At 39.2% G+C, this 24,973-nt stretch overlaps 1 protein-coding gene across 3 annotated transcripts in view; it reads right to left on the reverse strand.

Annotated features, from left to right (window-relative positions):
* Positions 1-24,973, reverse strand: part of COLEC10 (collectin subfamily member 10) — a 134,317-nt gene that overhangs the window by 14,162 nt on the left and 95,182 nt on the right. For all 3 annotated transcript variants that reach the window (XR_009740878.1, XM_061439087.1, XM_061439086.1), the window contains 2 exons: positions 7,694-7,765; positions 6,181-6,252 (listed from right to left, as the gene is read on the reverse strand). Coding sequence is in view for 2 of the 3 variants with exons in the window: in XM_061439086.1 (XP_061295070.1) it covers positions 6,181-6,252; positions 7,694-7,765 (144 nt within the window). In the remaining variant the exon portion in view is untranslated. The remainder of the gene's footprint in view (positions 1-6,180; positions 6,253-7,693; positions 7,766-24,973) is intronic.

Below are 24,973 nucleotides of genomic sequence, written 5' to 3' on the forward strand. Positions count from 1 at the left end.
AATGAATTTTGTACATCTATAATTGTTCTTTTCATATATAATATGCTGTGTATGTTTGGCTGCATTCATATTCATCCACTTGACCTAGCAATATTTATTGATAGGTGTCTCATTTCCCATTTCAAAATATCACCTTTGCATAACTCAAGTTTGGGGTCTGTTTCTGCATTGTTTATTTCTTTCCACTGGTCTATTTGTCTCTGCACTAAATCAACATTATCGTAATTGTTTAGCTTTATAATAAATGCTTAAATTTATTACATTATATAAATTAATACATTAATTTATAACATTTATTTGATTTAAATCTTTCACTTTTGTTTTTATTTTTCAAGATAGTCTTTGGGTATCCATGGTCCTTTTCATTTCCATATAAATTTTGAATTTGCTTATCAGATACCAAGAGAACTACTTCTGGGATGTTAATTGAGAGAAGAATGAAACTACAGATCAAATTTGGGACATCTTAACAATATGTTTAAGGGATGTGTTAAGGGATGGAAAGGTGTAACTAGAGTATGGGATGTTGGACTTCAAGATTTCTGAGATGCAATCACATTATATAAGGTTAACATAGATTGAGTCTCCCAATCTATGAATGTAGCTTTACTTCCATCTCCTTAGATAATCTTTAATTTCTCTCATTATAATCATGTAGTGTTTGTTGTAGAGAGCTTATACATCTTTTGTTAGATTTATTTCTAGACATTTGCTATAATAAAGGGAATCTTTTTAATTTCAGTTTTTAAAATTGTTTCTAGTACTTAGTAACAAAAATTGATTTTTGTAAATTAAAGCTCTGCCTGCATGTTTAGTCATGTCCAACTCCCACCAGGCTCCTCTGTCCTTGGGATTCTCCAGGCAAGGATACTGGAGTGGCTTGTCATCCCTCCTCCAGGGGATCTTTTTCGCCAGGGACTGAACTTGCATCTCCTTCAGCTCCTGCATTGGCAGGTGGATTCTTACCATAGCACCACCTGGGAAGCCCCTTGTTAAGCTATCTTTAAAAACAATACAAATAGCTTATCTGTAGATTCTTTTGATTTTTCTGGGTATGTTACATGATCAGGAAATAATCACCTTCTTAATCACCTTCTTATTTCTCCATTTCCAACTATTGTGATTCTTATCTCTTATTCTGGCATTTTTCCTCTGGCTAGACCCTCTTCTATAATGTTGACTAGACTTGATGAGGGCTATACTTATCTCATTTCCATTATCAGGAGAGCAGTGTTCAATATTTCACTACCAAATATGATTTTTAAATAAGTTTTCATTGATGCTATTCCTTTTTATTTCTTTTCATATTAAATGTTCCCCTTGATTTTGTTTGCTAAAATTAAAAAAAAATTAATGGGCATGTGTTGACTATTTTATTCAAATTTCATAAGTTCTAACTGGAGGTTCTTATTTTTGAAATGAAAAATAAAAGAGTCCCATTTCCTGGGCCACTCATCTCTGGCAGACTTTGAACACCAATTAAGTCTGAGCAACTTTCTGCTCGAGTCTCTTGGTCCTTTACTGCCTCACATGTGAATCTGTAAATAAGGAAAAATGGATCAGGATGTAGAGCCTACCTTAGTGCAGTCCCCTTCTTCTCCAGATCACAGCCCCTAAAGTCTATTCAATTTGGTTGCCCTCTCATGCCTTCAAATATGTTTGTTTGTTTGTTTTTGACTCAACTAGTCATTCTTAGCAGAAGGATTCATGCAGGTGAATCTCTCATAGCCTGTAGCAGAAATCTGAATTTTGTCTTTGTTATAAACAATGTAAGTCATTTTTCTCACCTCACAACTTATTATTGATGGTGTATGTAAATTAAAAATATTGTCAAACTTGAAAATACCTCTGTAAAGTCTTGTTCACATATGAGCTGTTAGATTTAAAAATTTTTCCACTGATGAACAATGCCCGGTACATTTCATACCCTGTTTCTTTTGTACAACCTACACATTTCTTGGGCTGGATGCCCTGGACATATTCCTATGATGATCTGACCTCTGCCCCTGCACTTTTCCATCATGACTTTGGATACATCTGCACGGTAGGTGGTAGAAGTATTCCTGGAAGCTATTCCTACATCAGAATTGTCAGCAGGAGCTTAACTGTACGTGGAAGTGACGACAAACTACAGAGATATATTCCATTAAGTCCAAATGAAATATTTCCTCTATTCAAGTTCTTCTTAACTAGCTCCCAAAACACTTGTATCCATTCCAAAAACTGATACAAGGAGAAGTATGATGGAAGAAAGTTGGATTAGAAGACAGGACTCTTTTTTTTAGGCTGTTATTGTCTTTATTTTGTCCATGAGGGAACTGAAGCACAGATAGATTAAGGAAAGTACACAAGGTCAAATATATATAAGAAAGACCCTGAGTGGATTGAAACCCAATCATTCTGATTTCAAACCTCAAGAGCTTAAATACTCTGCTGTATGACAAACCAAATAATCCCTGGTACAAGATGTTCATAGCTTAATGGATGATCAAGCTCAGGCTGGGAGCACAAAAGAAAGGAGGGGTTCAGGAAAAGCCTTATCAAGAAGTCTATTTTTCTATGGTTTCAAAGAATGAGTGCTGTTTTGACTGACAGTGATGGACAAAGAGGTGTCGAGGGGTAGAAAATTGTCTGAGTAAAGGCAGAGGGCAGGAGAAGACACCTTGACGTGTCGGGGAAAGAGCGAAAGGAGACAGTACTCTTAATCCATGCATTCCAGTGGGGACAGAATCACCTCACAGACCAACAGGCAGTGCAGCAGGGGTGAAACATCTTACTCTTTTGAAATTCATAAAGTAGAAATATACACAAACTACATAACGTGGTCCACTGGTGGGAAGTTTTTGGAGATTCGCAACAATTTGAAAAATCTCACATATAAACTTCATAGACTAGACATACAAAAAAAATTAAGATGAAGGTATGTCATGAATACATAAAATGTATGCATTAAATAGAATAGATATACCATAAAATATCTACAAATTGATTATAGAAGCTAATATTTATCAAAACTTCCATACACAATCGCAGACCATACATGGTGCCATTCCCAGCTATGAGAAATGTAAACATAATGATGCAGTATTAAATCATAACTGTATAAATTTAACTGGAGTAAATACTGTCCCAACAACACAAGAGAAGACTCTATACATGGACATCACCAGATGGTCAACAAAAAAATCAGATTGTTTATATTCTTTGCAGCCAAAGATGGAGAAGCTCTATACAGTCAGCAAAAACAAGACCGGGAGCTGACTGTGGCTCAGATCATGAACTCCTTATTGTCAAATTCAGACTTAAATTGAAGAAAGTAGGGAAAACCACTAGACCATTCAGATATGACCTAAATCAAATTCCTTATGATTATACAGTGGAAGTGAGAAATAGATTTAAGGGCCTAGATCTGATAGATAGAGTGCCTGATGAACTATGGACGGAGGTTAGTGACATTGTACAGGAGACAGGGATCAAGACCATCCCCATGGAAAAGAAATGCAAAAAAGCAAATTGGCTGTCTGGGGAGGCCTTACAAATAGCTGTGAAAAGAAGAGAAGTGAAAAGCAAAGGAGAAAAGGAAAGATATAAGCATCTGAATGCAAAGTTCCAAAGAATAGCAAGGAAAGATAAGAAAGCTTTCCTCAGTAATCAATGCAAAGAAATAGAGGAAAACAACAAAATGGGAAAGACTAAAGATCTCTTCAAGAAACTTAGAGATACCCAGGGAACATGTCATGCAAAGATGGGCTCGAGAAAGGACAGAAATGGTATGGACTGAAGAGAAGCAGAAGATATTAAGAAGAGGTGGCAGGAATACACAGAAGAACTGTACAAAAAAGAGCTTCACGACCAAGATAATCATGATGGTGTGATCATTCACCTAGAGCCAGACATCCAGGAATGTGAAGTCAAGCAGGCCTTAGAAAGCATCACTACAAACAAAGCTAGTGGAGGTGATGGAATTCCAGTGGAGCTATTTCAAATCCTCAAAGATGATGCTGTGAAAGTGCTGCACTCAATATGTCAGCAAATTTGGAAAACTCAGCAGTGGCCACAGGACTAGAAAAGGTCAGTTTTCATTCCAATCCCAAAGAAAGGCAATGCAAAGAATGCTCAAACTACTGCACAATTGCACTCATCTCACACGCTAGTAAAGTAATGTTCAAAATTCTCCAAGCCAGGCTTCAGCAATATGTGAACCGTGAACTTCCTGATGTTCAAGCTGGTTTTAGAAAAGGCAGAGGAACCAGAGATCAAATTGCCAACATCTGCTGGATCATTGAAAAGGCAAGAGAGTTCCAGAAAAACATCTATTTCTGGTTTATTGACTATGCCAAAGCCTTTGACTGTGTGGATCACAATGAACTGTGCAAAATTCTGAAAAAGATGGGAATACCAGACCACCTGACCAGCCTCTTGAGAAACCTATATGCAGGTCGCGAAGCAACAGTTAGAACTGGACATGGAACAACAGACTGGTTCCAGATAGGAAAAGGAGTACGTCAAGGCTGTATATTGTCACCCTGCTTATTTAACTTCTATGCAGAGTACATCATGAGAAATGCTGGAATGGAAGAAGCACCAGCTGGAATCAAGATTGCCAGGAGAAATATCAATAACCTCAGATGTGCAGATGACACCACCCTTATGGCAGAAAATGAAGAGGAACTAAAAAGCCTCTTGATGAAAGTGAAAGAGGAAAGTGAAAAAGTTGGCTTTAACATTCAGAAAACGAAGATCATGGCATCTGGTCCCATCACTTCATGGGAAATAGATTTGGGGCTCCAAAATCACTGCAGATGGTGACTGCAGCCATGAAATCAAAAGACGCTTACTCCTTGGAAGGAAAGTTATGACCAACCTAGATAGCATATTCAAAAGCAGAGACATTACTTTGCCAACAAAGGTTCATCTAGTCAAGGCTATGGTTTTTCCTGTGGTCATGTATGGATGTGAGAGTTGGACTGTGAAGAAGGCTGAACGCCGAAGAATTGATGTTTTTGAACTGTGGTGTGGGAGAAGACTCTTGAGAGTCCCTTGGACTGCAAGGAGATCTAACCAGTCCATTCTAAAGGAAATCAGTCCTGGGTGTTCTTTGGAAGGAATGATGCTAAAGCTGAAACTCCAGTACTTTGGCCACCTCATGAGAAGAATTGACTCATTGGAAAAGGCTCTGATGCTGGGAGGGATTGGGAGCAGGAGGAGAAGGGGACAACAGAGGATGAGATGGCTGGATGGCATCACTGACTCAATGGATGTGAGTTTGAGTGAACTCCGGGAGTTGGTGATGGACAGGGAGGCCTGGGGTGCTGCAATTCATGGGGTCGCAAAGAGTCAGACACAACTGAGCGACTGAACTGAACTGAACTGAAATACTGTTCTAAGGTATAGTTTTGTAGCCACCTCCCACTACTATTGTGTGAGCTCAAGTGTTGCAAGTGTCTGCTTAAAATGCTCCTCTGATGCAATTTATCTCCACTGGAGCAGTTGGTAGGTTCAAGCAAATTGTGTATCCAAGTAAAAAGTGATCACTCTGCATCTTCAAACCAATAGTACAATGTCTGTATGAATTGGTAAATATCAGAAGCAGTAAGAACCAGCTACCGTTGCGGGGCTTTAGGAAAAGAAGATAAGAATGCTGAGATAATAAACAGAAGGCCATCTCCATTTTACATAATAGTGAAGCAGGAATGTGCAGGATCAAAATATGAGTGAAAACAAAAGGATGTAGATATATACACTTCAGATTCCTACTCTGTTAACAGATCTCAGACATAGAATTATTATTATTCCACTCCAATTAAAATACAATATTATAGTGTTCTTGGCTATCTTCATTTTTATGAATGATTGTTTTCTACAACCGAATGTGCTTCATGGTCATGACATCCATTTTAATGATTTAAAGGATTATAACCAGTAGGTCCCAGGAGACATTTCTATGTAGAGTTTAACTGAACTTTATATTTGACTCTGTCCTTGAATTTCAATTGAATTTTGCTCAAGGTCTTTTTGTAAAGACACATTGCTTACATATGGAAGAAACAGCCAAGCTAGGAAGAGAGAACTCATATTTTAAAAGAACTCATATTTGTGATACAGAACATTTCAAAATAGATTAAGGGTAGGTTCCATCTGCTTTAAATTGCTACTGGAGAATGGTAGAATACAGCTTACCCTTCTTGCCTATGGGCCCAGTCTTGCCAATATTGCCTTGATCTCCTACATCACCCAGTTCTCCCTTAACTCCTGAAAAGCAAAATGTGTCATCTTTATATCTTAAGGTTTTATCTTCCTTTTAATGATATGCTTAACATATGATATTCACTTGAAGGAAATACTTAAAAGTGCATTCTTCTATCTGCGATATATAATATATATTCTTTGCTATATCACCTATTTTAATAGCATTATAATGTATGCACTAAAATTAAAGTGTGAGTAAGTATGACTCCTGGGTTTGATGATATTAAAATGCTTACAGATTCAATATTTCTAAAGAACTTGAGCAGAGGATGTTTAATCTAAAGGTCAGATAAAGGACTGAGTGAAAAAATTATTGTATTTTATTCTAATTCTATTCCTCCTGAGATCCATTTTAGCTTCATGGGATTCTATTTCCTCACTACCTTAAAATAAGATTTGACTATCTTACCATTTTTTTAAAAAGGGAGCAAATGCACAATAATAAAACCTAATAATCAAAGGAACATCAAAGATTGTTCCACCATATTTTTATTTTTAAAAAATATATATATATAATCAGGAATTCCTGAGTTCCTACAAAATTATTATTAATTTGGGTTTTTAATCTGTGATTATCTAAAAAATAGTTACCAGTTGTAAAGCTGTCTATATGTGAGAATAATTCTGCAGTTGATTGTACATATTTCTTCCCAATCCAGGGATCTAATCATGTCTCTTACATTTCCTGCATTGGCAGGTGAGTTCTTTACCACCGGCAGCACCAGGGAAGCCTATTTTCAGACTAAGAAGAGTTTAAGTCAGCATTTCTCAAATTGAGGCCTCAAAAGCCAAGAGTCTGCTTCTCTTTAAATTACTGAAGATATGAAAATCAGTGGTCCAGGGCCGCCACCTTGCAGCAGTTGGCGAGGAACGGTTCTAGCGTTCAGGACACACACACACACATCACAATGCAGAAGCTGTATTTTGTCAAGGTTAAGTCTTGTCTTGTGATGAAAACATTCACAAAAATCCTTTGTGTTATTCTCATTTCCTTTGCTTGTATCTCTCCCATAAATACCCCAACACTTGCTGGGAGATCTTGGGGAAAAGTGAGTAAATCCATGGATCAGACAGTTCTTTCTGTTCTTTCTTATCTTCCTCCTCACACTCTAAACCAGAGCTGCTTAGTGTGGCTTCTGAGAAGAGACACAGCAATTAACAAAGCTGTATTTCTAACACTAATGGTTTCTCAGATATTCCCAGAGACTGCTATGCTCCAGAATTCCCAGGGTGTTCCTCTTTCATCAGCCCTAACAACGCAGCCTGAGAACTGTGTCTGACTCTTGCTGACAAGCAATCTCATGGGAACTGTCTGGTGGTGACTAAATTCACATGTGAAATACAGTTCCTGACTCTTTGGAGCAGAGGGTGTTATGGAAGCTGCTAAACTCCCAGGCCAAGTCCTGTATAGAGAAAAGTGTCAAAGTCACGTCGTGTCACCTACCTTTCGGCCCCATGCGTCCCACTTTGCCAAGCTTTCCCTCCTCTCCTGGATCTCCTTTTTCACCATCATCTCCTTTTGAAATGAAAAATGAATGAGTGGAGTAGCTCAAATAGTAACATAAGCACAGATTCCCCAGGAGAAACTGAACGTGGTTAGAATTCATCTCTCAGCTCAGTGCTTGCCTTACAGCTTCAAGGTGATTATGCCTAATAGGCACACGTGAACTAGACACTCAGAGATAGAGAAGACACTCCTGTTAACTCTTTTCTTTCACTTTTCCCTTGTTGTTGGAGGAGGTAATCAAGAGGAGGTGACCGTTGGTTGACCAGCAAGCTAGACCCTAGCTCCTCACCCTCTCCCTTGTCCGTGGCATGTACATTCCAGCCTGTTTGCGTAGCTCAAGCCATTTCAAGGATGCGGCCTTGAGACAATAACGTGTTGAAATCACCAAGGCTGAAAACATGACTGAGCCCAGTTAAGGCATCTATGTAAATAAACCTTTAAGATTCTGGTGGGTGAGTGCAGAGATATTCTTGTCTTAAGGCTGTTCAAGACAAATCTTGAAACTTTCATTGTTTATGAAACATTCCACCTACCAATTTGGAGTGCGCTGCCTTTCTTTTTCATTCCTTGCCCTCCTTGTATGGGGACATGTTCAAATTTCACTGAGGAAATTCCCCAAATTGCAAACCAACACACATCCAACTTGGTATTTAAAGAAATATCCTTGTTGGTAAAACCCTGAGAAGTTTGTTTGGCCTGGAAAATCTTTATTCTTGCTGGAGAATCTGACAAATTATGGAAGCATGTGCATGTATATACATCCATATACATGCATATCAATGTATTATATGTATAAATATATATATTTATATATTTTATATATTTATATATATAAATATATATATTTTATTTATTTATATATTTTATATATAAAAAATATATAAATATATATATTTATATATATACATAAATTGTGTAATTGTGTAATTGTGTGATATATATATTTTATATATTTATATATATATAATATATATATTTTTTATTTATTTATATATTATATATATATAAACATATATATATTCAATATATATATACATAAATTGTGTAATTGTGTAATTTTTTAATTTATTTATATATTTTATATATATATATTCAATATATATATACATAAATTGTGTAATTGTGTAATTTTTTAAATTTATTTATATAGTTTATATATATATATTCAATATATATATACATAAATTGTGTAATTGTGTAAATATTTTTTATTTATTTATATATTATATATATAAATATATATATATTCAATACATATATACATAAATTGTGTAATTGTGTAATATATATATATAAAAATATATATAATTTATATATATACATAAATTGTGTAATATGTGTATATGTGTCCATGCTCAGTTGTGTCCATCTGGAAAGCCCATATATATTTACTGCTCTCTGACTTGAGAATCACAGATGCTTAAGAATCCCAAAATCGTAGGCATGGACCTAGAAGGTAAGAACAGAAAACTAGCCAGGAGAGGGGAACAGCTGCAAAGCAGGTCAGTGTGAGCAGTGACCATTCTAGTCACAGGTGGGTCGAGCTCTAGCAGTTCACCAGTCAACAAGGACTGAATGAGTGGTTTGGTGGAAGGTGTCCTAAACTGTGACCCAGGAATCCTGACTTTATGTCGTGTTAGTCACTGATGGGTTAAGCAAATTTGCAAAAGTCAGTGACTGAGCTTATTGGCTTTGGTATGAGATCAATCTGGAGTTTCTCAGCTGTAGTATTCAGTATCTGGAGAAAGTTGAATATGTGACTTCATTTTATGAGCCTCATTTTTGTCTTCTATTAATGGAACTAATAACATCTAGTAAAGAAGGCTCCTGAGAAATTTAAGTTAGATACTATGTGTAAAAGGAGGGCTTCCCTGGTAGTCAACAGTAAAGAATCTGTCTGCCAATTCAGGAAATGCAGGTTATATCCCTGGGTTGGAAAGATCCCCTGGAGAAGGGAATGGCCACCCACTCCAGTACTCTTGCCTGGAAAATCCCATGGACAGAGGAACCTGGCAGGCTATAGTCCATGGGGCCGAAAAAGAATCAGACACAACTTAGCAACTAAACAACAAAAATGCAGAAAAGACTGAAACATTGCGTACACCTGAAACTAACACGACATTGTTAATCAACTATTCTCCAGTATATAATAAAAAATTTAAAAAGACCCAGAATGTAATGATGCTTAGAAGTGGTGGTGGCTTTTGTTCTTTCCTTTATAGTTCAGTTTCACCACCCTTCAAGTGGGGATAATCACCGTCCTCCTCAACTCTCCCAGTGTATTAGGATCAACAAGGAAGGCATGTGAATCTGCTTTGAAAATAAAAAGCACAACCCACAATATTATTAAGAACAGCTACCTGCCTTATCACCACAGCAATCTCAGGACAGGAAGGAGTCCTGGTCATCTCCAGTGGAAAGTGGTAGATAAGAGACTTCAAAAAACAAAAATGAAATTCCTGGGATTAGATTAGATTAGTGTGGGAGAGAGAATGTTGAGACATTTATTTATCCAGAAAAAGCAAAATCAGCCATTCTCTAATTTTTTTCTGAGAACAGAATGTTTAAATGAAAGCATAGCAAAGTATGGAACAGGTTAGATTTTCAGATCATGGGACTGGTCAGGCACTGGAACCCTGCACACATGAAACTCTAGTATCTCCTTCAGGGGAAGGCTTTCAGAAAAAAATTCACAGGTGATTAGTGTGATTAGGCCAGTGACATTACGTGGATGAACTAGATGGCATTTCTCTAGCTACAGTTATTAGTGAACGTTTATTGAGCAATTATAATGTGTGCCAGCACTGTGCTAATGTGCTCATCACAGCAATTCTAGGAGATAGAAAGGATTGCTGCTCCATTTTATGGATGGAAAAACTGAGACTCACTGAGATTAAGTTGTGACCCTATTGCCATAGAACTTGTGAGTGGCAGAACTAGGATTCAACAATATGTCTGTCTCTGGCCCTCTGGATCCCTACTAAAAAAAATTTGTCCCTTCTGCTCTGCTGCTGCTGCTAAGTCGCTTCCCTCATGTCCGAGTCTGTGCGACCCCATAGACAGCAGCCCATCAGGCTTCCCCGTCCCTGGGATTCTCCAGGCAAGAACACCGGAGTGGGTTGCCATTTCCTTCTCCAATGCATGAAAGTGAAAAGTGAAAGTGAAGTCGCTCAGTCGTGTCCGACCCTCAGCGACCCCATGGACTGCAGCCTACCAGGCTCCTCTGTCCATAGGATTTTTCCAGGCAAGAGTACTGGAGTGGGTTGCCCTTGCTTTCTCCACCCTTCCACTCTAGAATTGTGCAGTTCTTAGCAGATTGTGGATTTTATAGAACTTGACGCTGCACCAGATTTTTCAAGGAGAACAGGGGAGATGCAGAAAGTGAATTTTTTGTTCCTCTTTAAGTAAGAAAGAGAGTGGGGAAGACAAAACCAGCTCAATGTCTCAGTGACTTAATTCATAGGGAATGTATCCTTGAGGCAATTTACTATAAGTGAGATCTGGCTCTGCCACTCATGAGCTGAGGGACCTCTGGAAGCCCTTGACCTTGGACCTTGTTTCACTCATTTGTAGAATGCCAGAATAATACCCTTTTCAGAGAGTTTTGGTACAGGTAAAATTTAAAAAGTATTTCCTTCAGGAAGCTCTCTCTGACTCCCTCAGGCTGTACTAAATTCTCCTTAAAGTACCACCTTCTATGCATCTGTTCATCCATGCTGTGTGTTTATCTGTTTATCCTTTATACTCGTCTGTGACCTGTGGGATCCCTGAGGTCTTGAGTGATTTTTCCAGTACCCCCAAAACTTAGCAAAGTGCTTGACTCTGGAGCTTAATAAATATAGTTGAACCGGGTATGTTTTATGAGCCATAAAACAAATAGAGTGATAATGTTTATTGAATATTAAGCACCAAAGAGTTCCTAGTCCTGGACCTGCATTCTGTCATTTGAGCTCCACAACAACCTCTGAGATAGATATCTCCCTTTTACAGAAGAGAAAATGAGGTCAAAAAGAGGTTAAATAACTTCCCAAGGTCACATCGATCATAAATAATAAAGCTAGAATTCAAACCAGGGAAAATGCCTTCAAAACCAATGTTCTGAACAATGTGTATGATTGGGAACAAATTTCTGTTCCAACATTTCTGGGTCTGGGGATTGTTATTCCGAAACAATGAGGCTTCCTTGATGGCTCAGTGGTGAATAATCCGTCTGTCAATGCAGGAGGGAGAAGGAAACGACAACCCACTCCAGTGTTCTTGCCTGCAGAATCCCGGGGACAGTGGAGCCTGGTGGGCTGCCGTCTATGGGGTCGCACAGGGTCAGACACGACTGAAGCAATTTAGCAGCACCAGCAGCAATGCAGGAGATGCTGGTTCGATTCCTGGGTTGGGAAAATCCCCTGGAGAAGGAAATGGCAACCCACTCCAGTATTCTTGCCTGAAAAATCTCATGGACAGAGGAGCCTGGCAGGCTACAGTCCCTGCAATCACAAAAGAGTTGCACATGACTTGGTGACTAAACAACAATTCTGCACAATTAGACCAAAGATGCATGTCTGGCTCACCAAAAGGCAAGATCAAACGCAGGCAGGTGTGTGCTTTTCTGAATCATAAAACCACACTAATAGGAATTATTAATGCCATGATTATTTCTCCTCTCTCCCTTCTTGTAAGCTTTCCTATTCATTTTCAAGCAAGTACTTAACTGGAGGCAGCCAGATGAGTGACTTAGTCATCTGCTGCTCCCTGGTGGTTGCTGATAGAGACCTGGGAGGGTGAAAATAGGATTATTATCCTTTTGACCTGTATGCCTGAACCCCGCCTGGTGGTGAGAGGGCTGCTGGCTGCTATGAAGTAAACAACTTGTCCCCTTGCCTTGAGCTTGGGCTCCAGCTTCATTTGATCTTTGGGACTTGTTTTAATGAGAACAGAAGAGAAGCATAAAAGCAAGCTTTGGAAAGGATCCCCGCATGGCTCACAGTTGTCTGCTTTTATCCTCTTGGCAATATTTCATTGGATTAGTAGGGCAATTTAGACTTACTTTCCTTCTTTTAAAAATAGCCACTTTACATTTAAAAATTAAATGAAAAGCTATCAACTGTAATGAACTCATTTCAATTTTACAAAAATGATTTGTTTCAGCCCCCCGCCCCAGGCCACCAGCTTGCTGCGGTAATCTCTCCAGCATAATTCCAGCAGAGCACACAGTTGAGCAATTTTTCTTTAGGTACAATTTTTTTTTTTCCCCAACAAGCAAAAAGTCTTTTAAAATTAAATTCTAGTTTGAAATGAAATAGCTGAGCCTAGGTCATTACCCCCTGCTCAAAGGAAGTAATTATTAAAAATTAGAGAATTCGTTTTGGAAATGTTAAAGAAAATTTACAGGAAGTTTTGTACTTTTTCCACTGCCAGAATAATGTTATATATGATGGGGGTGGGGATGGGGGACATTAACAGTCTTTCTCCTGGTTTCAGGATGATTCAAGGGCATTACATGTATTCCTAATATTATTACATCAGCTCCACCTCAGATCATCAGGCATTAGATCTCAGAGGTTGGGGACCCCCGGTCTAAATGGTTTTATACTTGAACTGGTACCGATTGGTTAATGGGAGCCAATAAGAGAAGATTATCTTTAGATATATAAATATATTTCTTTAAGGAAAAGATTAAAGATAATATTAAATATTATTATTAAAGATTATCTTTAATTTAAAACCAGGCATGACTTGCTGATTCCCCCAAAGATAGCACTGGGGGATAGTGTAGTGAGATTACAGATCTATGGTGACATTTTTTATCACAGCACTCTTTCTTCATTTGAGATTCTAAGGGGCAATTTTCTTCATATTTTTTTTTTTTAAATGAGCAGGTATGATTTCTAAAAAACAGTATTTTCCCCATCTTCATGGCCGGGAGGCATGCTATCTGTGGATAAGGGAGATCCTGACCTTGGTCAACCTTGCTTAAGAAAAATAAACAATATGTTTCTCCATGATTAGTAAAGAGATGGCGGTAGCACACAGGTTCTCTAAGATATCTTTCTGAGATGCTTCCCTAACATTACGTCACTTCCTTATGATGAATGTGCATGAGATAAGAGCATTCTTGTAAACAGCCAACACTTTTCCTAACACATTTAAAATGTTCACAGGGACCTCCTTGCTGGTCCAGTGTTTAAGAATCTGCCTTGCAATGCAGGGAACATGGGTTTGATCCTTGGTGGGCAACCTAAGATTCCACATGCCACAGAGAAACTAAGCCCGTGCACCACAACTAGAGAATTCATGCACCACATCGAATATCCTGCTTGCAGCAACGAAGACCTGAATACAGTCAAATAAATAAATAAATACTAAAACATTCACAAAATATTGCTTGTACCTGTCCAGAGGAGGAATATGGTTACAAAAGAACCATGTTCAGGAAACTGCATGCCTTCAAGGAGAAAAGCTGTCCCAGGGAGAATCTTACATGAAAGGTAACAGCTTTTGATCAAGGTGAAATTTTCAAGGGGCTCAGTCTTAAGAACCATGTCTATTCAAGTTGAATGTAGCAATGGGGCCATCATTTAGGTTTCCTCCAGAAGCTTGATGCAATGGATAGAACAGGAGTTTCATAGTCTATTATGGGCTGAATTGTATCCTTTCTCCAAAATTAAGTGAGCACTGAAGAACTGATGCTTTCAATTGTGGTCTTGGAGAAGACTCTTGAGTCCCTTGGACAGCAAGGAGATCAAACCAGTCAGTCCTAAAGGAAATCAACCCTGAATATTAACTGGAAGGACTGATTCTGAAGCTGAAGCTCTAATACTTTGGCCACCTGATGCGAAGAGCCAACTCATTGGAAAAGACCCTTATGGTGGGAAAACTGAAGGCAAAAGAAGGGGGCAGCAGAAGATAAGACAGTTAGATAGCATCAGCAACTCAGTGGACATGAATTTGAGCAAACTCTGGGAGATAGTAGAGGACAGAAGAGCCTGGTGTGCTGCAGTCCATGAGGTCACAAAGAGTTGGACATGACTTAGAGACTGAACAACAACCATAACCCCAGAATCCATATGTTCAAACCCTACATAGCACTTTAGAATGGGACTGTATTTGGAGATAAGGCCTTTAAAAAGGTGGTTCACTTAAATTGTGGCTTTTAGGGCAGTCAATCTAATCTGATTGGTGTCCTTATGAGAAGAGAAACTTGAACACACAAAGGAATATGAGGGATACTTGTGCTCATCCCTGACAAGGCTATATAAGGACACAGTGAGAAGACAGCCATCTGTAAGCCAACGAAAGGGGTCTTGGCTAAAAGAGACTAAATCTGCCAACTCTTTGTCCTTGGACTTCCAGTCTCCAGAATGGTAAGACAATAAATTTCTGTTGCTCAAGCAACCTAGTTTGTGGTATTTTGTTATTGCAGTCCTAGCAAACTATTGGAGAAGGCAATGGCACCCCACTCCAGTACTCTTGCCTGGAAAAATCCCATGGATGGAGGAGCCTGGTAGACTGCAGTCCATGGGGTCGCTAAGAGTTGGACACGACTGTGTAACTTTCAAGTAGACAACCTGAGCGACTTCACTTTCACTTTCACTTTCATGCATTGGAGAAGGAAATGGCAACCCACTCCAGTGTTCTTGCCTGGAGAATCCCAGGGACAGGGGAGCCTGGTGGGCTGCCGTCTATGGGGTCGCACAGAGTCGGACACGACTGAAGCGACTTAGCAGCAGCAGCAGCAGCAAACTATTAATAAATCATAGTCATGCGGGATCTAGTTCCCTGACCAGGGATGGAACCCCAGTCCCCAGCACCACTAGACCACCAGGGAAGTCCTCGTTCCTCCTTTCTGTCTCCCATCTTGATGCTTATTTTTTCTGACATCCATCCTTTCTTTTTCCTTCCATTTCTACTGCCGTTATTTTACCTCTTCCTGTCCTCATACACTAACCTTGCAAGTGAGCACTAAATGGTCTCCACAGTCTTTTATTCCCTGGTGATTCCAAGTGCCTAGAACTGTGTCTTTTCAATACATAGTTGTTGAAATACTGGTTTCTTTGACACTGAACTTCAGTTTTTCAAACCACTGTGCAAACTTAATCTTTATAAAATCACATTTTCATTATAAAACTGCCCTATTCAAAACATTTCAGCAGTTCCTCTGTGTTTCTAGGTCAGGTCCAAACTAATTAGTCTAGTGTTTGGACTTTCGCAGACTGGCAGGAGTAGAACTTTCTGGCATTATTTTTTGACACTGACCTGTATAACCTTCTATTCCTGCCCAATGTGTCTGTTCATTGTTCATTAAATGTCTTTCAATGTGTGTCTCCATTGAAAGGCACAAGTATTTCTCTCTATTTGAAATTCATCTCCTAGGAAAAAGTTATAAAATAAAAGACTTATATGACTATATGAGAAATTTAAAGTTTTTATATGATAAAAGATGCCACATAAATATATAAAGTTTACCAACAAAAATATGATAGATATGAAAAAATCAAACACTAAGACATAAAAACAATTAATATTTTTATCATACAAAAAGTTTTTGCAAATCACTTTCCAAAAAAGACAATAAATGAAATTAAAAGATTAAAAGATAATCTAAAAATATTAACAGCAAATGATGGATGAAAATGTCCAGATTCGCTATTAGTCAGAAAAACATATATCTGTGTAAATGTCTGTATCATATTTTGCCATCAGATTTAGTAATAATTTCAAAAGATTAATTGTATCTGAAGGTACCAGAGAGAGAAAACAAGGTCATTGTTTTTGGCAACATAAATTGTTACAACACTTTTGGAAAATAATCTATCGATAATGATTAAAATAAAAAATCCATACACTCTACCTTGAAAGGAAAATGAAAGTGTTAGTTGCTCAGTCACATCTGACTCTCTACGACCCCATGGACTCTAGCCCACCAGGCTCCTCTGTCCATGGAATTCTCCAGGCAAGAATACTGGAGTGGTTTGCCATTTCCTTCTCTGGGGGATCTCCCTGACCCAGGGATGGAACCCGAGTCTCCTGCATTGTAGGCAGATTCTTCACCATTTGAACCACCAGGGATAGGAAACCTATTTTATGGGAATAACTATAAGAACAAATGTATGTCTGTATATATGCCTGCAGTGGTAAAAACAAAAAGCCATTAACAATCTGAAAGTTTATCATCATGAGACTAATGAAAATATGAGGAATGTTATGCAACTACTAAAAATAATGAAAGATCCCTGAATTAAGGAGTGAACTCCACGTTCTATTATCTGAAGAATGCCTTTTGGAAAGTCAGATGCACACGATCCGATTTAGAAGAAAGAACAAATAAACAGAAAAAATACAGAGAAAAGTTAATATCAAGCTATTAATGATGGTTACATGAGAGAATTGGATCTGAAAAGGAAGCCACAGTGAAAAGAGAGATCATTAGCTTTTTCTTTATGCATCTTTATTTTATACACATTTATACATGTTATATGTTACAACAAGCTTGAATTACTCTTGCAATTAAAAAAATAAATCGCAAATAATATAAAGGAATCATAGCCCTTTTCTCCTTTTATAAATCCTACCCGTAAGTCTTGTCTCAAATTAAATTCTAAATTCTCTGAATTTATTGATGGAATTATTTCCTTGGAAACTCACCATCTGGTTCCTTGTTACTACTTTCTAATTGCTGCCTTGAAGTATTATTTTTAAACGCATTGTTATTTAAATTAAGAGTGTAAGTTCTTTGTGATAGGGGCAGACATTCTACACTTTGTTCTCAAGAGTTGTTCAGAGCTGCACAATGTGCTCACTCATTCATTGCTTGAACACATATTTATTGAGTTTCTACCAGTTCCCAAGTTCTGGGCTGGATCCTAAGGATACAACACTGCCCCAGACAAAACATGATCTAAGACTAAAAGTTTGGTAGGAAGAAGGCACCAAGCAAGGTCCTTTAACTGTCATGAAGTTATAAAAGGGGGAAATTACTGTGTATTTTGTTGGCAACTGACACAACTGAAGCGACTTAGCAGCAGCAGCAGCAACAATGATGTTGGAGAAGGCAATGGCACCCCATTCCAGTACTCTTGCCTGGAAAATCCTGTGGGTGGAGGAGCCTGGTAGGCTGCAGTCCATGGGGTCGCTAAGAGTCGGACATGACTGAGCGACTTCATTTTCACTTTTCACTTTCATGAATTGGAGAAGGAAATGGCAACCCACTCCAGTGTTCTTGCCTGGAGAATCCCAGGGACGGCGGAGCCTGGTGGGATGTCGTCTATGGGGTCGCACAGAGTCAGACACGACTGAAGCGACTTAGCAGCAGCAACAATGATGTAGGGGTAAGGAGACTAGGGCCTTCCCTGATGGCTTAGCAGTAAAGAATCTGTCTGAAATGCGGGAGACACAGGAGATGTACAAGACATGGGTTCGATCTCTGGTTTGGGAAGATGCCCTGGAGAAGGAAATAGCAAACAACTCCACTATTCTTGCCTGGGAAATCGTATGGACAGAGGATCCTGGTGGGCTACAATCGATGGGGTCGATAAAGGATTAGACACGACCTGGTGACTAAACAACAACAACAAAAGAGACTCGGCTTTTATTCATCTGTACTGCTCTTTCCTCTGATGACAAAATAACCTATCAAATAAGAAAATAAAATGGAAGTGCTTTTCCTCTATTAATACACTAAACAATTGCAAGGTAATACTGGAATAGGTAGCCATTCCCTTTGTCAGGGGATCATCCCAGCCCAGGGATCCAACCCAGATCTCCTGCATTGCAGGTAGATTCTTTATCATCTGAGCCACCTGGAAAGTCCTTAAGGAGATACCTGTAATGTACTAGGGGCTTCCCTGATGGCTCCGTGGTAAAGAATCCGCCTGCAGAGCAGGAAATGCCAGTTCGAGCCCTCCATCAGGAAGATCCCCTGGAGGACAGCAGGGTAACCCATTCCAGTATCCTTGCCTGGAGAGTCCCAAGAACAGAGTGGCCTGGTGGGCTACAGTCCATAGGGTGGCAAAGAGTCAGACATGACTGAAGCACCTGAGCACGCATGCATATTGTATGAACTTATCTACTAATGATATCAATGTTAATAATGATAACAGCTAATGTTTATTGGGTGCTTACTATGGGCCAAGCCGGGATGTTAATATGCATGGCCACGACGTCAACCAGTCTCTTCACTGTGTTTCATCAACTCCGGGGACCATAAACTTCATTTCTCCTTCACCTCACCCGTGTATAACCTAGCAAAGTAAAAGGAGAATCTCAAGAATCCTACAATCTTTCTTACTTGAAATACAAGTACCTACTCTTTGTTTTCAGGCTTATCTACCTTAAAAAGATTTCCTCCTTGGAACCTTCAAGTCTTTTGCAGTCACTGCATGTCTGAGTAACAAGGAGGAAAACAACAGCAACTAACATTATCCTTAATGTCAAATACAACATTAAGCTTTGTGGGACAGCTTTTCTTCTGCCTGAACATACATTCAATATTTAAACGGACTCATAGCCAAGTCAGTAGAAACAAATGCAAGGAGGGTGTATCCAATCTGTCTAGACTGCGTGGTGACCCACAATGCAATGCGGTGGTGAAGAACAGGGCACGGGGGATCGGCACTCACAGGCTGTGAGAACTTAGCAACCCGCATCAACTCTTTCAGCCTCGGTTTCCTCAGTAAATCAGAACAGTGAAATATCTTCCTCAGAGTGCTGTGGAGATGAGTAAAGTGATGATACCTGCAAGGGCCACGTGGTACTGGAATGCAGTGAGTACTCGAGAAATATTACTGGGTTGGTAAAAAACATCATTGGGTTTTTTCATAAGATGTTATCTGATCAGATCAGATCAGATCAGTCACTCAGTCGTGTCCCCGACTCTTTTCGACCCCATGAATCGCAGCACGCCAGGCCTCCCTGTCCATCACCAACTCCTGGAGTTCGCTGAGACTCACGTCCATTGAGTCAGTGATGCCATCCAGCCATCTCATCCTCTGGCGTCCCCTTCTCCTCCTGCCCCCAATCCCTCCCAGCATCAGAGTCTTTTTCAATGAGTCAACTCTTCACATGAGGTGGCCAAAGTACTGGAATTTCAGCTTTAGCATCATTCCTTCCAAAGAAATCCCAGGGCTGATCTCCTTCAGAATGGATTGGTTGGATCTCCTTGCAGTCCAAGGGACTCTCAAGAGTCTTCTCCAACACCACAATTCAAAAGCATCAATTCTTCAGTGCTCAGCCTTCTTCACAGTCCAACTCTCACATCCATACATGACCACAGGAAAAACCATAGCCTTGACTAGACCAACCTTTGTTGGCAAAGTAATGTCACTGCTTTTGAACATACTATCTAGGTTGGTCATAACTTTCCTTCCAAGGAGTAAGCGTCTTTTAATTTCATGGCTGCAGTCACCATCTGCAGTGATTTTGGCACCCAGAAAAATAAAGTCTGACACTGTTTCCACTGTTTCCGCATCTATTTCCCATGAAGTGATGGGACCAGATGCCATGATCTTTGTTTTCTGAATGTTGAGCTTTAAGCCAACTTTTTCACTCTGTTCTTTCACTTTCATTAAGAGGCTTTTTAGTTCCTCTTCATTTTCTGCCATAAGGGTGGTGTCATCTACATATCTGAGGTTATTGATATTTCTCCTGGCAATCTTGATTACAGCTTGTGTTTCTTCCAGCCCAGCGTTTCTCATGATGTACTCTGCATATAAGTTAAATAAACAGGGTGACAATATACAGCCTTGACGTACTCCTTTTCCTATTTGGAGCCAGTCTGTTGTTCCATGTCCAGTTCTAACTGTCGCTTCCTGAACTGCATACAAATTTCTCAAGAGGCAGATCAGGTGGTCTGGTATTCCCATCTCTTTCAGAATTTTCCACAGTTGATTGTGATCCACACAGTCAAAGGCTTTGGCATAGTCAAGAAAGCAGAAATAGATGTTTTTCTGGAACTCTCTTGCTTTTTCAATGATCCAGCAGATGTTGGCAATTTGATCTCTGGTTCCTCTGCCTTTTCTAAAACCAACTTGAACATCAGGAAGTTCACGGTTCACGTATTGCTGAAGCCTGGCTTGGAGAATTTTGAGCATTACTTTACTAGCATGTGAGATGAGTGCAATTGTGTGGTGGTTTGAGCATTCTTTGGCATTGCCTTTCTTTTGGATTGGAATGAAAACTGACCTTTTCCAGTCCTGTGGCCACTGCTGAGTTTTCCAAATTTGCTGGCATATTGAGTGCAGCACTTTCTCAGCATCATCTTTCAGGATTTGGAATAGCTCAACTGGAATTCCAACACCTCTACTAGCTTTGTTCGTAGTGATGCTTTCTAAGGCCCACTTGACTTCACATTCCAGAATGTGTGGCTCTAGGTCAGTGATCACACCATCGTGATTATCTGGGTCGTGAAGCTCTTTTTTGTACAGTTCTTCTGTGTATTCTTGCCATTGCTTCTTAATATCTTCTGCTTCTGTTAGGTCCATACCATTTCTGTCCTTTATCGAGCCCATCTTTGCATGAAATGTTCCTTTGGTATCTCTGATTTTCTTGAAGAGATCTCTAGTCTTTCCCATCTTGTTGTTTTCCTCTATTTCTTTGCATTGATTACTGAAGAAGGCTTTCTTATCTCTTCTTGCTATTCTTTGGAACTCTGCATTCAGATGTTTATATCTTTCCTTTTCTCCTTTGCCTTTAGCTTCTCTTCTTTTCACAGCTATTTGTAAGGCCTCCCAGACAGCCATTTTGCTTTTTTGCATTTCTTTTCCATGGGGATGGTCTTGATCCCTGTCTACTGTACAATGTCACAAACCTCATTCCATAGTTCATCAGGCACTCTGTCTACCAGATCTAGGCCCTTAAATCTATTTCTCACTTGCACTGTATAATCATAAGGGATTTGATTTAGGTCATACCTGAATGGTCTAGTGGTTTTCCCTACTTTCTTCAATTTAAGTCTGAATTTGGCAATAAGGAGTTCATGGTCTGAGCCACAGTCAGCTCCTGGTTTTGTTTTTGGTGACTGCATAGAGCTTCTCCATCTTTGGCTGCAAAGAATATAATCAGTCTGATTTCGGTGTCGACCATCTGGTGATGTCCATGTATAGAGTCTTCTCTTGTGTTGTTGGAAGAGAATGTTTGTTATGACCAGTGCATTTTCTTGGCAAAACTCTAGTTTTTGCCCTGCTTCATTCCATATTCCAAGGCCAAATTTGCCTGTTACTCCAGGTGTTTCTTGACTTCCTACTTTTGCATTCCAGTCCCCTATAATGAAAAGGACATCTTTTTTGGGTGTTAGTTCTAAAAGGTCTTGTAGGTCTTCATAGAACATAAGATGTTATACAAACACTCAAATGAAAGTTTTGTTTGGTCAACCAGTGCATTATGATAGGCCCCTAGAATTTCTAGCCACTAGAAGAATTAGAGGGATACAAATTTTGTAATTACCTATAAGGGAAAAGAATCTGAAAAAAAAAGCATATATATATATATATATATATATAAACTGAATCACTTTGAAATTAACCTGAAACTAGCACAACACTGTAAATCAACTATACTTCAAATTTAAAAACTAAAATAGAATGAGAACCCCCCTCAAAAAAAAATGTGAAAAAAAAGAAAAAGAAATTATAGCAATAGAAAGAGAAGCCAAAGGGAAGCAATGTCCCTCTCAGCTCACACTTTGGTCGTGCTGGTTTCCAATGCCCTGGGTGATACGTATTTTTGCTTCCAGAGATCTGTGTTTCTGGCATTGAAATGTTTACAAACTCTATAGATGGAACATACAATATCTTGTCTAAAGTTCATTCCAGTACATAATTTTGCCGAAGCAAATTTAAAGAAAAAGAGTAGTAGTCTTATTATTGTGTAAGTCATAACTGTTACTATATAAATGAACAGCCCAATCCATGGACATCCAAATTGTCTGTGAGAAAGGCAGTCCTCCCTGCTGACTCTCACTGAAAAAGACCAAAAGTTACTGAGCAGGACCCATTGGGCCTTCCTAGGACAGGCCTTCCCCTACCTATATCCTTTGCTTTAGCTCCTCTCTGAAGTACCTAGATAATGGTATCTGATGCACATTTCCTGAGTTTTTTTGCAGTTGTGAAAACCCCCACCAAATGAAGATGTTCCACTACTTGATGACCATGAGCACATAGCCCCAGGCCTCCTGGAGCCTAAAGACTATAAAATTAACCCCTGTGACACCACCCTGTTATTGCACCATCAGCCAGTCAGAGACTTGTACACAAGCAGATCAGGTACCCTGTGGAGCCCACCACCAACACACCTCACATAGCTCTTTAAAATGCTTTGCTGAAACCCTTTGGGAGCACGAGGCTTTCTGGGTCGTCAGGAACCTCATCTCCTTCACGGCCCTGCAGGAAATACGTCTCTGCTTCCAAACTCCGACGTTTCAGTTTGGCCGCACTGTGTGTTGGGTGCATGAACTTGGTGAACAAAAATATAATAACTAAGAGTAAAGACTGTAGGTCATGTGATTATCTTCTATAGAGAGGAAATGCCTAAAAATTATTTAGGATCTCTGTTTTCAACTGCCTATTGCATTTTTACATCTGGATGTTCACAGGCAACTCAAAGAGAATTTGGAACTCAGTATAATCTGCCAATTTTCTTTTGAAATATACACCCCCTTCACCCTCTCCCAACAGCTCTAATGTATGGCTTCTTTTTAATTTATGTTCCACCAGGACCTTCTCACATCCTTCAATCTATTGTCACCCCTTCCAAGAGATTAATCTACCTAAAAAACAAGATGTGATTTATGTCATTCTCCTACTCAAAACCTTGCATTGGCTCCTTGGGTTTAAACTATCATTTCATTGGTCAGACCTGATAAATATCACTACTTCTACAGAACAGCTGTGAAAACTTAAAAGAAAAAGAGAAGAAGAGAGAAAAGAAGAAAAAAGAAAACCCAAAGTACAATGAAAATTAGATTAACAAAGCATAAGGAAGCATATGAATATTTTCATAGAAGTCATTGGAGCTAGGATAGGGAAAATAATTCTGCCTTCTACTTTTTTAAAATATCAATCTTATTTACCTAAATGGAGGTAGAATAACACTTAACTCCTCCTCCGCTGGATACCACTTCTCTAAGACTAGGTTTCTGATGACCAGAAAATTGAGTCAATAATTTTGTTACATTGTGATACTTTTTTTGACAGGGAAGGGTACTGCATCCTAACCTCCCACCCCTACTCATATTTCTAATTTCAAAAAGTAAGACAGAAAGAGATGGAGAAGGATGGGCAATGGAATGAAGCATTTTCGTAGATTCTGTTACCAGTAAAAAAAACTTTTCAGGAAGATGCAGAAACACCTTGGCTGCCATGAATGCTGAACATTTTAGTTTTGCACATGCTCATTTGTTGAGAGTTAAAATATGAGTGAGTCAGAAAGAGGGAACAGAAAAGTGTGCCATTTTTGTATGGTTGAACAACACTGGAATAACACCAACATGGTATTATTGCTCCCTGTGATCATCAGAAGAGGATGATATAGATGATATAGATCTAGATCTAGATATTGTCGACTAAAAAAATATGTACAACCTAAAAGCTGAGTTATGTTTTATTCAGCAGAAATTTTTAGTACTTCAAGTCCAAGAGGAAGGTAGTATCTCAAGTAACTTTGAGAGAACTGCTTCGAGAAGTAAGCAGGGAGCTAGGATATATAGGAGTTTTGCAACAAAGGACAGCTAGTTGGAACAAAATATTACTGTTAATTAAAAAAAAAAAAAAACTAAATACCCCATGGAATCCAACACTTTTCTATGTATGGGCGAATGCAAGAGTCGTGGCTCACTGAAATAATTTCTTTGATGTGTACCTCAGTTATCTGGGCCAGTATCCTGTGTTCTCACATCCTGAGTTTTCTCAGGGCTCATGTAGGGAGTGGCTGCAGTCTGATCGCTACTGTTTGCTATGCTAAATCACTTCAGTTGTGTCTCTCTCTTTGCGACCCTATGGACCATAGCCTGCCAGTCTCCTCTGTCCATGGGATTCTCCAGGCATGAATACTGGAGTGGGTTGCCATACCCTCCTCCAGGGGATCTATTCCATGTCTGTTAGTCTCCTGCGTTGGCAGGCAGGTTCTTTACAGGTGGCACTTTACCACTAGTGCCGCCTGGGAAGCCCTGATGGCTGCTAGATGAAAGGTATTCTTCATTTCCTTTCTGAGTTCCCTCAGGGCTCACTGGTT

The sequence above is a fragment of the Bos javanicus genome, chromosome 14, assembly GCF_032452875.1.
Source record: "Bos javanicus breed banteng chromosome 14, ARS-OSU_banteng_1.0, whole genome shotgun sequence".
In the NCBI taxonomy this organism is placed as follows: Eukaryota; Metazoa; Chordata; class Mammalia; order Artiodactyla; family Bovidae; genus Bos; species Bos javanicus.